Here is a 16,727-nt window from a genome sequence, read left to right as displayed (position 1 = left end):
GCATGTTATCAGCATCATAGTTTAGCAGTGCTGGTAAACCTCTAAATGGTTCCCAAAGAAAAACAACTAAAGGTTATCGCCAATGGAATTAACTTCATAACTGGGACAATCTGTTAAATATATGTTGTAATGCAAAACTGAAAAGGCCTTTTTGGATATTTTATATCCTTTTAAAACTGATAGAAAAAAGAAAAGCATTTAAGTAATAGCATGGATGTTATTGTAGTATCATGCTGAGAGCTGGTGGCATGATTAGAGTATAATGCTGTATTGGGCAGTGTCAGTATTGACGTACATCTCTCACTCTCCTTTAAACCCCACCCCCAACACCACTGATGTCACAAACAGATGTTTTCAGCAGCAGTTACAGAAAGAGAGGGCAAAATGTTTAGTATTTAAGGTCTTAAAATGTCATTTAGAAGCTTAAAGCAGAGCCCCCAGAACCACACAAGCGTGTTAATGCTGATTCTTGGCCTGTTTTCATTGATCTCAAGCATTTAGTCCAACAGTTTTCTCTACCTAGGACAGCTATCCAGCCTCATTTAAATGAAACCTCATGTTCAACTTGTCCTGAGTGATGTTTGCTCCATGTACACACTCTCTCTCTGGTATCTTTGTCCATATCATGTGAAATTTACTGGGGTTTACTGGGTGTTACATGGTCATGACTTTGTAGAAGTTGAAAGATTGGATATAGTTTTACACATTCAAGGTCAGTAGGTGTTTTAAGTTGCGGTTACTTCTACAACAGTGTGTTTTAAAGTTTATTCCCTGGTGTACTTTCATTGTAAGTATCTTACTGTGACATTTATTGAGGGACAAGTCTAAATTATTTACAACATTATGCCCCAAATGCTTGTTGATACAGCTTAACTCGTGCTGAACCCAGAACATTGAAAACGAGTGGACTGGAGTGCGTGTTGAGCCGACAGCTAGTGTCTGTGTGCTTCATAGATTTGGTTTCTGTGGCCTCTCTGGCTGAAATACCCAGTAATTGGCAAGAGATGTAATGCTGCCTGAGTATTGTAGCGCCAATAACTGTAGAACCAGTTGAGGTGAAATGGAAGGAGTGGAAAGAGAACACTGAGACTTTTCCAAACAGTTTGTTCTTACATAATTAGAGCACTTTCCTAGCAACAACGTTTTATTATATAAGATTATTTTTTTGCCCATAATCAGTCCCAGATGCAATCTGCAGACATTTTGTTTTACGCTCCTTATGCATATTTTTGCAGAAAATCTGAGGAATTCTGCAGAGTGGATTTACTATATATGGAATGGAGAGTAATACTTACTGGTTGTTAAAAACATAACCAGCGGACCAAATTATTAAATGAATATTCCTGCTGATGAACAACAAAACATCAGCAATTACACTCTCAGAAAACAAGGTCACTGGTCGGTACCCTTTCATTTAGGTACTAAAATACACATTAAGGTACTAATACTAAACTTTAAGGTACTAATATGCACTCTTGAGGGGTAAATAAGGTACAAGGGTGTTACTGGAAAGGACTGCTTTTTTTACTTTTTCTTTCTGAATAAAAGAGATCAGAATGAACAGTCGTCTGATCTCTTATTGCTGATGTTTTCTATGGTATAATGTTGGTATTATATGTCTGTGTATAATAATCTACATTATTATATTCGTACATTTGTGCATTTCAATAATAGAATTGTTGGGGGAAAAGCAAATTTGGTTCTGATTTCTCTTTTTGATTCTGGTTCCTTAACACTTCATAAGAAAAAATGCAATTTTATTGCCAAATGATGAGAGAATCAACAAACAAAAATACATTTAAAACAATTCCTCCAAAAGGTGTGTAAAAGACTTTTCACAGTCTTTGTGAAAAGGCTGCAATCAGTCTTATAATAACTTGAACTGGCGGACAGAATTGTTCATGACACATCTATTTTTGAAAGAAAAACAAAATCTAGTAATCACAAAAACTCCTCCTGAATTATAGAAACTCGCGGAACTAATAACATTTTTTTGGGTGACACTAATAGAGGAGGGCATATGCTCATGTTGATATATTTTGACACTGTATATTGACAAAAGTCTTTTGTTTAACTTTCAGGTGAATGGAACAGAAGCTGATTATGAATATGAAGAAATTACACTTGAACGGGTAAGATTGCGCTGACAATGAAAAAAAAGGCAGGAATTGCTTACAATGTCAGTAGGATTTACAATACAATATTTAAAGGTAGATGGCATTGTTATGGAGGTTCTGAATAAACTGCATAATGATTGTACAGTGTTTTCATGCTCGGGGTTTTAAATTGCCACTCAAATGTTGACAGAAAAAAGCTTGAATTACATTGTTAGGACAATACAGAATTCATTCAATTTAATTTCTACTTGGGCTTTTTTAACATTGAAAGTTGTACAGTATATGTTAACTAACATGAACTAACAATGAACATTTATAATACTACATTTATAAATAAACATAAATAAGTTCTGAAAAAACTATTCATTAATTCAGTTTAATGAGTTTAAATGAGTTTAGATCCTCATTATACTGTACTGTATTGAGTATATATCTGAATCAAATTAACAGATCAACTGGCCGTAACATTTGCATGCACATATATTTCTCCTTTGATTTCGCTTTCTATTTAATAATGTCATTATGCTTAAAGGTCTATTTTTTTTCTTTGGTTGACATTTTCTCCTTTTTGTTCTGACATGTTTTTTCCCCCTCCCTACAGGGGAACTCGGGCCTGGGTTTCAGTATTGCAGGCGGTACCGATAACCCCCACATCGGCGAGGACCCAAGCATCTTTATCACTAAGATCATCCCAGGTGGAGCTGCCGCACAGGATGGCAGACTCAGGTCAGAGAATATGTTATTACCCTCAAAGGACAAGTTCGTAATAATGTCTCCTTGGGCCTGTTTCACATCGCACACATAAGCAGTGCATATTTATTTCTGAGCTGGTATGAACAGGTTACAAGTAGCATAAGTAGCACATTTATGTGTAGCTGAAGTAGCAGTAGTGGTAGTTACTTTCGACTGCTAAACCTGCCACACGTAGAGTGCTGAATTCAGCAGAAAACATTGAAAATGCAGTAAAATGTATCATCAAAATCTTTTGCAATCTGCTAAGCACACAGGATGCTAGCATACCGGACCACGTTCCCTCGGTCAGCGCCTAGTGGTTCTGTCAGAGCGTCGTACAAGCTCAAATTCAAACACCTTTACACTGTCACACTCACTTTTTTTCACTTACAGAAATACAGTTCTGCATTTATACTTCTGCTCTGGGGTGAAAATTTAAAATAGTTACAATTTAACATAACTGTTTAATTGTAATACATTCGGCAGTCATTACTCCAGTCTTCAACATCACTTGATCCTACAGAAATCCTTCTGATATGTTGATTTGATGCTCATGGAACATTTCTTATTATTATCAACATTGAAAACAGCGCTGCTTAATATTTTTGTGAAAAATGGGCAAGAAAATGTCGTCTTGTGCCTTTTGGATGTCAGAAGTGAAATGCAAAAAAAGATTTAATTTTTAAAGAATTCTGTCGTGGAAGATACCCCTTGAAGCTAAACGCAGACGTTTAGGGTTGCAAGCCAAAAAACGGACCCACTGGATTGAAACATGCGAATATTATTCTACTATTAAAGCATGAATTTGTTGTAAGCAATAGATCTGCATAATATTCATATATGCAGTCCTTAGGAGCCATAATGTAATAGTTCTACATTTACAGCATGAAATAATATCTAAACCTATCACATTTTGATTCTGATTCTGATTTTTTCCTCGCAATAGCAAGATTATTTCTCCCAATTCGGACTTTATAACTCGCAATTGAGTTAAAATCACAATTCTGAGAAAAAAAGTCAGAACGGTAAATCTATTGAACAGTAAATCTGACTTAATCCAGATTAAGTTGTTTCATAGGGTATTCTCACTTGGCTTGTTTGGTTCGATTAAAACGAACCCTGGTGCGATTGCTCTCTTCATTTGAATAAGTGCGAACGCTGCCACCCGAACCCATCTTTTGGCGCTGACAAGATGAGTCTCGGTCCACTTCCAAAACGAACTCTGGTGTGGTTTGAATGAAATATGAACACAACACATACAAAAGACGCACATATGTACGCACATACATGTACAACGAGCGCATTTATCCCAACACACAGCATTGTTTTGGATGTTCGGAAAATTCTGTCTCGAAATATTCGTCATAAAAGCCGACCAATCAGGTTGTGAATGTATCCCTATGCCTTTAGGTTCAGTATCTATAGGTTCAGTATCTATAATGCCAATGTGAACGCTAAACAGACCAGGACAAAAACCTTTTTTTTTGGTCCGGACTCCGGACCGATGTGTGAACAGTGAACTCTGGGCTTTGGGTTTTATTAAAATGAATAACCACATGGACCTAAATTATGATTCCCCTCCTCATGTAAATTTAAATGGTAACACTTTACAATGCGGTTTCACTTGTTAACATTAGTTAACTACATTAACTAACAATGAACAACAATTATTAATCTTAAATTTTAACTAATGTAGTTAACTAATGTTAACAAATGAGACCTTTTTGCAAAGTGTTACCATTTAAATCTGATCCTCTTCTTGCTTGTTATTTACTGGATAAGTTTGTAATAGTGGTCTTTTCACTTTATTTTCTGTATAGAACTGCATCCCTGTTAGTGTGAAACCAAAACGCAGTTGTGCTGATGCTTTTCTTACATGCAGCTTTTGTCTGGGGTGTAAAACAATGATAGATAATTTTGTTTATACACAAATTTTGTGTTTTGATTGCTTGTGAGTACTTCAAATGGCTCTTAATCACTGTGATTTATAGCGGTTTCTTTTGACTCTTTAGTCAGTGTTCTCCCTCTTTTTCTCTGTACAGAGTTAATGACTCTATACTACGAGTAAATGATGTAGACGTGAGAGACGTAACTCACAGCAATGCTGTGGAGGCTCTGAAGGAGGCAGGCTGCATTGTCAGACTGTACGTAAGAAGAAGAAAAGCCGTCTCAGAAAAAATTATGGATGTAAAGCTGGTAAAAGGTCCTAAAGGTAAAGCCATTTCTCATCTAAAGATTACAAAATAGGGATGGGCGATACTGATACTTTCAAGGCCAGTATCGCCGATACCGATACGATACCTCTAAACTGAACTTTTAAACTAAAAAATGTCTTAAATTGTTGAATTACTAAGAGTAAAATGGGTAATGATACCCACTTAACATTATATTTGAAAGGCATTTTAACATTCAATACGCCTTAATTGGAACTTATAAGAATATATTGTTTGTTTACACATGGTTAAAATGTTTACTTGTAGTGGTAACCACGGAAATCTTCAAAATATTATAGGCCTAGTTGAACTATGGTCACTGTAATGTTCATTTTCATAAGGGACTGCCAGTGACCCATAAAATGCAACTTTTTTTATTCTGACTGTGTATGTTTTATATTAAAATTAGTTACAGAATAGAACATCAGTATGAACTTTTAACCTTCAATTTAAAACAATTTAATTGCACAGACTATGTAGGCTACAATTTCAAAATGTTTATTGTGAAATAACTCAAACATATGTTTTTCTGTCTTCTGTTAAGCATTGTTCTGGGCTGCGTTTCCCAAAAGCATCAATGGTTTCTTATGATACTTTTGGGAAACGCAGCCCTGTTGCCGGCAGTGTGTGAACTCTCTCTGTGATTGATTGGTTCTGACTTGCAGCATTTGTGTGTGTTCACATGAGCAGGAAAATAGTTCTACTACACAATTATTCACTAACATAGGTTATTCATCCAATTCAATGCATATTGTACGCATTCAATTTCTCGTCAAATAAACAAAATAACTGGTAAAAAAAAAAAAACACTAGTATTTTTGAGTATCGATACTTTCGATACTCGACGTCAGTATCGATACTTCATATCGATATGCCCATAACTATTACAAAATAAAAGCCTGCTATGTCTTTGTGTGATCATTATAATTCACGTTAGGACATTGTTCAGCAAATGGTTTACTCTGACCTCTGTTGACAGGTCTAGGTTTCAGTATAGCTGGAGGAGTTGGGAACCAACATATTCCTGGGGACAACAGTATTTATATCACCAAAATCATTGAGGGAGGAGCTGCCCACAAAGATGGAAGGCTGCAGATTGGGGATAAACTTCTGGCTGTAAGTAAAAACTTTTCTATTCACTGAATTTAGTAAATGACATTAGACGAGTATTTATTTATTTTATTTATTTAAAAACATTTTTTACTTTATTTAATGAGATGTACAACCTATTAATTTAGCGCTCCAGCAATTGTCTTTTAGTCCTAAATATTCCATTACAATTTTTTTGTTTGTTTGTTTAGCAAATTAGCTGTAGAGGAACAATTGCATCTGACACACTAATCATTGTTAATGAATCACAACTTACATTTGTGACAACATAGAATGATTTCTGAAGGATCATGTGACACTGAAGACTGGAGTAATGATGCTGAAAATTCAGCTTTGCCATCACAGGAATAAATTGCATTTATTAAACAGAAAACCGCCATTGTATTTGTAAAGATATTTCTCAAAATTACAGTTTTTACTGTATATTTGATCACATAAATGCAGCCTTGATGAGCATACAAGACCAATTTCAAAGACATTAAAACATCTTACTGACCCCACACATGTATAGTGTGTGTGTGTGTTCCATCTGATACATTCATCTTTTACAGGTGAATGCTGCTTGCCTTGAAGACGTCACTCATGAAGATGCCGTGACTGCCTTGAAAAACACCCCTGATGTCGTCTATTTAAAAGTGGCGAAACCTACTAGTGTCTTTATGAATGATAGTTACGTTCCTCCCGATGTCACCAGCTGTAAGTAAGCTTATCCTGAAACATAATGTATTCTTGTAGCTTTTTTTTTTTAGACAAAGTCTATTACCTACATAGGAAGACAAGTAAATGCATGGGGTTGTTATCAGTATGGTCAGAGAGTGAACAAACTTGCCAGGCACTTTGCCTCAGTTCTGTGGTCTTTTGTTGGTGTCCCATGCTCACTAATGGCTTAAATCCCACCTCAAAGCCGCTATAGACAGCACTTTCTACTGATGGGGCAGCAACTCATGAGGACGGCCACTAAAATTGACTGTGCAAAGTGCTGAGTGATGACAGTCGATAATGTAGCACCTTGGTGATGTTCCAGTGGCAGGCCAGATCCCCCAGCATTAGATCCTGAGAAAGGAAGCTGTCATTAGGGCTTAAAGGCATGAAGGACAAAAGCACATTTAATCATGAAGTGCATCACGTGGCCAGCTCCCCTATCCGGCAAATCCAGCATCAGTATATGTAAAAATCAGTGCGTGTTTGTGTGTGTGCAAGTGTTGCAGAGGGAGTTTTGAAGCCATGTAAGGATATCTGCACATGTCGACATACGAGTCATGCGAGTGCTCACAATGTGAATTCTTTTTTTTTCTTTCTCGGAAGGCGTAAACAGAACAATTTCATTAGTGATCTCATTTCATTATATCTGTCATCCAGTCAGGCAATGCGTAGGGCTTTGACACGTGAAGGACTGTTTGATGAGAATTAAATAAATGGGTTGTCGATGTCTGCAGTTAGTAATTGCCCAGTGAGTACCCTTGACTTTATTACACTTTACATCTGACACAGTGAAATAAGGACACATCTTTTATGGTAGGGACATCAATTATGGAGACTTAAAATGATTTTGTTTGCACAAAATGAAATTTCTGCCACCCTAATGTCCTTTGATTTACATTTATGCATTTGGCAGATGCTTCTTTCCGATATAATTGCACTAAGATATACTGTAAATGTATCAGTTTATGGATTCATTGGAAATCAAACTTAAGACCTTGCTAGCAGCATTCTGTAGTCAGTCTAATATTTAAGCTTCTAAAATGCCCATGTTGTTATTTTGATAATTTTATTTGAATGTGTCCTCCTTACAGTTTAATTACACAACTAAGTAATGAGTAATATTAATTAACAACGTGTACATAGGGTTTGGTTTAGTGTTGGTTGCTTGTAAGTTACTATGTATACTGCAGTAAATACATGTAGCGTACTGTAATAAGGACACATAAATATAAAAAATAAAATGTTTATGTGGAAAGCAACAAGGGATTTTTGAAGAATCTTTGCTTTTTCATACAAGAACAGTTGGTTACACTATATTTTAAGGTGTCCTTGTGACAGTGTAATTATACATTTAAGTACTGAGTAATATTAATTAATTATGTGTACTTATACAGGTTGAGGGTTAGGATTATGTTTGTTGTAGGGTTAGTTCCATGTAATTATGCAGGATTTATAGTTATTACTATATTACTATAACTACATGTAACGTGTAACAGGTTGTAAAGAAATGTATATCTGAAGCAAAACAATAGCTTTGTTTGAGGACCAGCCTGAAATTTTGTTAAATATTCAATGCTCTCTTCACCAAAGCTCTGAAAAATTAACGTGTTGGTGCATTTTCTCAAGGTTTAATAACATTTATGCCAAACGGTATCGTGTCCTAACCAAATGGCCTACCAGAATATTTAAAATGGAGAATGAGATTTAACAACTTTGTCTGTTCCGCACACAAAGCTATTGTACAGTATGTTTTCAAAAGTTTGATTACAGCTCACTTGTCACATGGACCGCTTTTATGGGTTCTTTTGGTCTTTTTTTGGAGCTTAATGTGATGTGGAACTTTCTATTCATCAGAGAATCCTGAAAAAGATTTTTCAACATTGACAATAATTCTAAATGTTTCTTGAGCACCAAATCAGCATATTCGAATAATTTCTGAAGGATCATGTGACACCAGACCGTTCACAATAGTACTGTTTGTACTGTATTTTTGATCAAATAATGCAGCCCTGGTAAGCATAAGAGACTTTTTTTTTTTTTTTTTTAAACATATTAAAAAGAATCTTACGCTAAACTTGTGACCAACAGTGTTTGTAAGAGAGGTAATGTACTAGGAAAGAAGTAGTAGTTTGTGCTTAAAGCACAAAGAGAGTGATCAAATAAGATTTTAACATGATTGCTAGTACTTTTACACACAAAATATTTTCAGCAATTTTAGGCTTTGGCAAGTCTGTAAATGTAATTTTTCACATAATACATATGACCTCCTAGAACATTGTCAAATAAGTTTTCATCATTAAGTCAATAACATTATATCTTTGTGTTTTGGATTTTCAGCCTATTCCCAGCACATGGAGAACCATATCAGCACCCAAAGCTATCTAAGTCAGCCATTAACCCCCGCCACCCCATCTCGGTACTCTCCTATCTCAAAAGGCATGCTGGGAGATGATGAGATCACAAGGTGAGCCCTCCCAATTTCTTTGTCTTCCTAATGATGACTTTTGCTGTACTGTAACATTTGATGGCTTTGGGTTTAGAGGTCGTCTGTGCAGTTTCTATTGTGCATTATGATTCCTTGCCCTTGCGAAGTGAAATGATCGTTTATTTCAAGTGAAAGTTAATACAGATCATGACTTGCTCTTAAACTATTTCTATACAGCCTTATCCTTTGATTTCACTCGCTCTCATTTTTTCTCACTCTCATCACATCTTAGGCTGCTTTTTTGCTTTCTGATGCTTCTTTTCTCTGTATCACCCTCCTGAAATTGGGAAGATAATGATATATAAGTTTCATTACATGTAGCTTGGTGTAAAGACTGCTCCATAATTCTGGTGTAGGTACTGTATGAGAATAGCTTTTCTCTACACATAAGATAAGCCACCAAAGGTTAATGCCATTTTTAGTACATATTTTATCTCTGCATAATGGTTCATGGCTTTATATACTATAAAACAGACTACATAAAACTCTACACTCACACACAACTACTCACATTAGTCTTAGATGAGTTATTAGTTGGTATGTCCTCATTCTGCTGAAAGGAAATCATCTTGTTTTAAGGATTATTCCCTTTATCTCCAGTTACTGAGGTATAATAATTTTTTTTAGAATTCAAAATTCAATTAATCCAATATGTGTGTGTGTTGCTGTAAGAAGTCTCTTTGCTCACCAAGACTGCATTTATTTTAATTAGAAATACAGAATAATAAATACATTTTGTGAAACATTTTTACAATGTAAAACTAATGTATAATGTAACTCTTTTCAGCTATAAGTTTTATTTATGATTGCCAAGCTGAATTTTCAGCAGCCATTACTCCAGTCTTCAAGTCCCCCTGTAGTCAATAATTTGATCCCTTAAAACTCATCTTTGATCACCAAAATTAGATATTTAACTTTTTTTCTTGTGAAAAAAAAAAGCTTGAATGTAACTCTACACTCTTTCTTCATTTAATATACGTCATGGAACCATGAATATACAAATTAGTCTCCGCCTCCACTCAATCACACAAGCTCAGAATAGATGATCCACTTGCTCAACTTTACTGTAGTTAACGCTACACGATGGCAAGTGGAAATACTGGTTTAATTCAGCCATATGCTGCATGTTTGAACCAGAAACTGATTCAGAAGAAGTGAGTTATACAGGCTCGCATACAAGCCGATGTATCAGAAGGGTAATGCGTTTTATGTATCGCTCTCTACGACGTCGGACACATAACGGTAATTAATATGTTTAGCCTTTTGCTTGACTACATTATCAATGTGCTAATAATGTGTTGTTAATGTTACAAAAACCATGTTCCCGTTCGCCATCTCAGAGCCAAACAGCTGCCTTTTAAAAATCATCATTCGCTTAGAATCCTTAGAAACAATGCAGAACGTCAGTGGAGAAAGGCATATATTTGTGAGACACCTGCTTCGCAGCATAATTAATGATATGCTGCATGTTGATGTGTTTGATGACGTATTTGTGACGTAGAGATCACTGGCGATTTCAAACCGTGTTTTTGATCCATCAGAATTCATTCTAATATGCTGATTTTGATCACAAGAAATATTTCATACTACAAAAGTCCCATACATTCAAAGTGAATAATGGGTTTTTTACCCATTACATAACCATCTCATCATATCCATGTCTGAATTATAAACTCCCTTTTCTCCCTTTTGCAAAGTTTAGGTTTTTTAAGTCATTTGTAAAATATTACAAGAATTAGAGTGTTAAGGTGAAGTAAAATAAAAAATATATTTTAATTTTATAATTGTTTTTAACTTATTTTAATTCTTGTTTTCTCTTATTTTCAATCATTTTAAGTCCTGTTGAGAATCACTGATGTAGGGCATTCACAAGGACACATGCATGGGGACATATGGCAGATCACTCACAGTATTTGTTGGACAGTTTTAAATGTCCTCTTGAGAGCTGTTGAAGATATCACTTCATTTAGGATAAAGCCTCTTTGCTGTGTCCTGTTCTTTCTCATTCACCTGATTTGTTTGCTCATTTCGTAAGAGTTGTTGTCAGTAGCGACTCGCGAGTGGTATTACGAGAGAGAGAGACTGTGGAGATGATCTTGGCCAGACCACCATATATTTTATCCAGTAGAGAACAGTAGATACTTATCAAGGACACACACACATACTGACTGGTGTGCTTTACCATATTTAATCCCCTTTAATCATGGGGATTTATTTCCCATTGGAAGAATTCGCCAAATACGTCATATTGATGTTAAAAACAAACAGCCTTTTACGTCATAAGCTGGCGTCATGATATGACCAACCAATCTGTGAAGTCAACTTTGGCAAATCTGATAAGCTTTGAATTAAGACTTAATTCTACAGGATGGGTATAAAAATACACTGTTTTATAACTGAGATTTGTCAATGTCACTCAGTTACTCTACTGAACCGTTGTTCTTAGAGTTTTAAGGGTTAAAAGACATGTCTGTAGTAGCCATGATGAGTGAGGGTTTGTTTTGAAAACGTGCGAATGCTACCGAGCCAGTGATTTGAGGCTGTGCTGCCATCTACAGACTACTAGATGCATGCTTCACAAATATGCTGTCCTTGGCAAACTAATATTTAAGTAATTTCTTCAGCACTGGCACCAAAAATACTGCTGAACACTTATGTCGGGCTCCCTGTTTGGCTGATCAGGATGATCAAATATTTTGAAAGCACCACAGTGTTTACACTTTTCAGGAAATCATCATACACATGGTGTAATTATAGTTATAAATATAAATAAATAATTGCACACATCACATTTACATGCAATTTGAACCGCAGATAAAAGTAAAAATGCGATGCACCTTAGCAAGTTGTAAGAGCATGCATCTCTCTTGTGTAGTTCATATTTTGTACACTAGAGGGAGATCTGGTCAAATTTATTTTAATTTTAAATTTTTCTGGGATGGCAAATAATTAATGTAAGATGTTGCTGTTATATATATTTAAACGTGTGTGTGTGTGTATATATATATATATATATATATATATATATTTAAACGTGTATATAAATAATTGTTTATTTTATTTTATTTCAGATTTATTTCAATTACATAATTTTTTTAATAGATTGTTTTTTTTTCTCTCGTGTGCGTGTGTATGTGCATATGCGTGTGTATGTGTGTCAGTTTTGTAAGCATGCTTTCCTGAACCTGTCGCTCAAATCAACTAATGAATGCTGGTTTTGTTTTTTAGGGAGCCTAGGAAAATAGTCCTGCATAGGGGCACCACAGGACTAGGCTTCAACATTGTAGGAGGAGAAGATGGAGAGGGAATCTTCATCTCCTTCATATTAGCAGGAGGGCCTGCAGACCTGTGTGGAGAATTGAGGAAAGGAGACCGTATCATTTCTGTAAGAAGAACATCGCATTATCAGCAATTGTTGCTCATTATTACTCATTGTCAATCTTACAGAAATATTTTATTTTTATTTATTTACCATTTCAGCGAAACATTGATTTGAAAAAGTGAATTGCAGAAGGTCTTTGTATTTGGTATATCCCTATTTTTTTTTATCCCAGCAGCACTCAAGCTGCATAAACTTTACAGTAATAGTTTTCCAGGTTTACAGTAGATTTTAAATTCTAAATGATCATTTTCAGGCTATTGGACCCCACTGGCTGTGTTTGGCATCAGTGGTTATTTGTGGTACACATCATTAATATTGTATGTTTGTTGCAGGTAAATGGGGTGGACCTCCGCAGTGCAACGCATGAACAGGCGGCTGCAGCACTGAAGAATGCTGGACAGACTGTCACCATCGTAGCTCAGTACAGACCTGAAGGTAGGTCGGCACTTCCTCTCCCAATATTTCAGACATCATAGTTTCAAACTGACCAGCATATTTCAATGCTTACAGTAGCGTTCTTATGCTTTCCATGTGGCTTGATTTCATTCAGAACTGGACTACCTGGCCTTTACTAAAATATGACAACTTCAATCCTTTTGTTTATTTCAACTGATAATAAGCATCCGTTGTGTTTCATTACACTACCACTAAATGTGCACTTGATTCAAGCCTAAATCTTGATTAACTTTCTTTTATACTAATTAATTTCCTCACTCTGCCTCAGATTGGTGTTTACCCTATTTGCATACAGATTTTAAAATCAAACTCTAAATTGCTGAGTATTTAGCTGAAGAACTTGATTGGATGCAGCATGGCCTGAATACTACAAATGCTTATTTGCTAAAACTATTTCATGCATGGTGGACTGTGATAATGGGAAGAAAGTCAAGTGGCAGTGACACTGTGGATTTGATAGAAAACCTGTCATTTGTGTTGTGCGGAGGATGATCTTGACAACCTGTCGAAATCTGCTCCTATGAAGTAATCTTAGTTGTGAATATTGGTGTCCACTGAATTCTCAACTTAATTGTTGTTCTTTAATTTTACCCATTTACTTTCATAATTGAAATGTTTCAAAGTGAAACGGGTTATTGAACAAGAAAAAATGCCAGGACTTGATTTTATCCGTCATAAATGTATTGGATGGTTAAAATTGTCTGTATTTTATTTGTAATAATAATACCAAAAATACACTACTGCCCCTACGGTGCCCCTAAAGGGACATGGTGAAGGAAAAAAATATATGATGTGATGGAAAATAATTTTTCAATGCTTTTGAGTTCTCTCGCAATTTTTATTTATTTTATTTTTTTTATTTATTTTTTTATTTAACAGGTCAAAACTTAAAGGTTGATAAGGTTTTTTTTTTTTATGCTCACTGAGGCTGTATTATTTTGCTCGAAATACAGTATAAACAGTAATATTGTGAAATATTATATATTTAAAGTACCATTTTTCCATTTTAATTCCATTTTATTTTTTTCTATACTAATGGCAAAATTTAATTTGTGACTTCAGTCTTCAGAGTCACATGATCCTTCAGAAATCATTCTAATATGCTGATTTAGTGCTCAAGAAAAATTTACAATACAATATTTATTTATAAGGCACATTTAAAAACAACCAAGGCTGACCAAAGTGCCGTACAGGACAGAATAAAAAATTAAGTAATAATAATAAAACAACCAATAAAGGGAAACACAACAATAGATAAACAATAATTACCTAAATTAAGCAGTGTTAAAGGCCAAAGAAAATAAATATGTCTTTAAAGAAGATTTGAAGGAGGAAACAGACAGGGCTAATCTAATGTGGAGAGGTAGACTGTTCCAAAGTTTAAGGCCCGCAGTTGCAAAAGCGCGATCACCTCGTTTTTTAAGTCTAGATCTAGGCACGAGTAGACAGTGATCGCTAGATCTCAGACTTCTAGAGGCGAAGTAGATCGGTCAGGTACTGAGGGGCCAATTTGTTGAATGCTTTATAAACAAATAATACAATTTTAAAATCAATTCTAAATTTGACAGGTAGCCAGTGCAGTGTGGATAAAATAGGGGTGTTCGACTCATACTTGCGGGTCCCAGTGAGGAGTCTAGCAGCTGCGTTCTGCACTAGCTGTAGACGGGAGAGGGAAGACTGAGAGACACCAATATAAAGAGAGTTACAATAGTCTAAACGTGATGTAACAAAAGCATGGATCACTGTTTGGTAGTTACTCTTGGTTAAAAAAGGTTTCACTTTAGAGAGTTGGCAAAGATGATGATGAATGAAAAGAAAAGCATTTTTTTTTAAATAGAAATCTTTTAGAAATCTTATTATAAATGTACTGTCCTTGTTGAATAAAAGTATCAATTTCTGTAATTCAGTAATTTCTGTAATTTCATGTTGATTTTAAATTGTCAACATGCACACGATCACTAAGTGATCATGTGCCCAGTTCGCTGTATGGTGTTGTTGTCGTGACTCAGAGCAGCTTGGCTTCTTCATCCTGAGGTTCAGACTCCAGCCTGCCCGTCCTTTCTTTCGGCTCGGCAGGCCTGGCTGCAGTGTTTATTAAAATACCAATGGGGTGTTGATGACCCTCAGAGCTTTGGCTGGAGATGGTTTGAGAGGGTCTAAATTAAGATTCTGAACAGGTCTGTGCGTGTATGTGTGATCCGAGCTTCTTTCACACCCCTAGTGAGTCTATGTAGCATTTTCTCTGTTTGGTGAAAGCTGTTGTCTTAGCGTGGCTCCTGTGCCTGGCTTCCTGTCCCCGTCACGCTCCTCCGATCATGGCCAGCACAGAGCATATCTGCCCTTCAGATTGGCTTTCACTAGCACAACGTTTCAATCTGTAATAGTTACAAGAAACATTAAAACATGCTAGAAAGATGCTTCTTGTAACATATTGAAATGCTAGGAACATGTTACCAGCATTTTAAAACATGTTAGCAATATGCTACAACATGTTAGAAACACGTTTTATAACCAAAAATGTATATATTCTTTATAATTTCTTATTCCTTACTTTTGTTTTTTAATTTGAAATATTACCTGGGCATTTTTACAGATTTTGTTAGACTTACCCAAATGTTTGTTTACATTCATTTAACACACTTTACAGTTGAATTAATATTTCTTTTTTTGCATTATAGTAATTATGCTGGCTTGACAGTGTGCTGAAATGGGGTACAAACAAGCTATCAACATGCTAAAACATGTTAGCAACATGTTACAATGTGATATCATTGTTAAAACATGCTAGAAACACATTAAATAAGTTATAAAGATGCCAGTAGCATGTTAAAATATGTGCTAAAACATGCTATAAAGATGCTAGTAATATACTAAACTGCTAGAAACATGTTAACAGCATATTAAAACATGTTAGCAACATGTTAGAAACATGTTTTATTACCAAACATGTATATATTCTTTATTACTTTTGTTTTTGATTTGAAATATTACCATTTTTACAGATTTTGTGAGACTTAAAATTTTCTATAGGGTAGTCTTTCATCTCCACTTCATTGTTGCTTTCCATACAAAATCTGCACAGCTACTGTCATCTTGTGTTACAACACGGGTGTCAGTTTGCAAGGCTTTGGTTCTCAGTGCTACTTTCAGTTTAAATATAGATGTGGAAGGTTTCAATAATGCAGTGTAATGTTGATACACTGTAATAGTGTTTTATTTCCACATTGTATCATAATTAATCTTACGAAACAAATTTGCAACCCATTTTTGGGGCATTTGTGACCAGCCCCTGCACTGCAGTGCAGATACTGCATTGAACGTTACATGTTTATAGCTGTGACAGAGAAATGACCGACCTCCACGTGAATCTGTTTGTTATCCAAGCAAGACATCTCATCAACATGCTCTTCTGCCCAGTATTCAATCAGCAAGCTGGAGATCGGTCATGCCAAAATGAGGCGGCCACAGGTGCGAGCAGGGTTCAGGCAGCTCCCTGTGGGGAGAATGAGCTGAGATTAGATCCAACTCCC

General features: G+C 35.6%; 1 protein-coding gene across 14 annotated transcripts in view; it reads left to right on the top strand.

Annotated features, from left to right (window-relative positions):
* Positions 1 to 16,727, top strand: part of dlg1a (discs large MAGUK scaffold protein 1a) — a 131,970-nt gene that overhangs the window by 90,618 nt on the left and 24,625 nt on the right. For all 14 annotated transcript variants that reach the window (XM_056258884.1, XM_056258883.1, XM_056258882.1 and 11 more), the window contains 8 exons: positions 2,082 to 2,132; positions 2,719 to 2,843; positions 4,892 to 5,061; positions 6,042 to 6,178; positions 6,724 to 6,868; positions 9,212 to 9,338; positions 12,588 to 12,744; positions 13,074 to 13,176. In XM_056258884.1, the coding sequence (XP_056114859.1) occupies positions 2,082 to 2,132; positions 2,719 to 2,843; positions 4,892 to 5,061; positions 6,042 to 6,178; positions 6,724 to 6,868; positions 9,212 to 9,338; positions 12,588 to 12,744; positions 13,074 to 13,176 (1,015 nt within the window). The remainder of the gene's footprint in view (positions 1 to 2,081; positions 2,133 to 2,718; positions 2,844 to 4,891; positions 5,062 to 6,041; positions 6,179 to 6,723; positions 6,869 to 9,211; positions 9,339 to 12,587; positions 12,745 to 13,073; positions 13,177 to 16,727) is intronic.

The sequence above is a fragment of the Rhinichthys klamathensis genome, unplaced genomic scaffold (genome assembly GCF_029890125.1).
Source record: "Rhinichthys klamathensis goyatoka isolate OS25496 unplaced genomic scaffold, OSU_Roscu_1.1 h1tg000160l_1, whole genome shotgun sequence".
Lineage (NCBI taxonomy): Eukaryota > Metazoa > Chordata > Actinopteri > Cypriniformes > Leuciscidae > Rhinichthys > Rhinichthys klamathensis.
The sequence above is the reverse complement of the archived record's forward strand: the minus strand, read 5'-3'. Positions and strand labels throughout refer to the sequence as shown.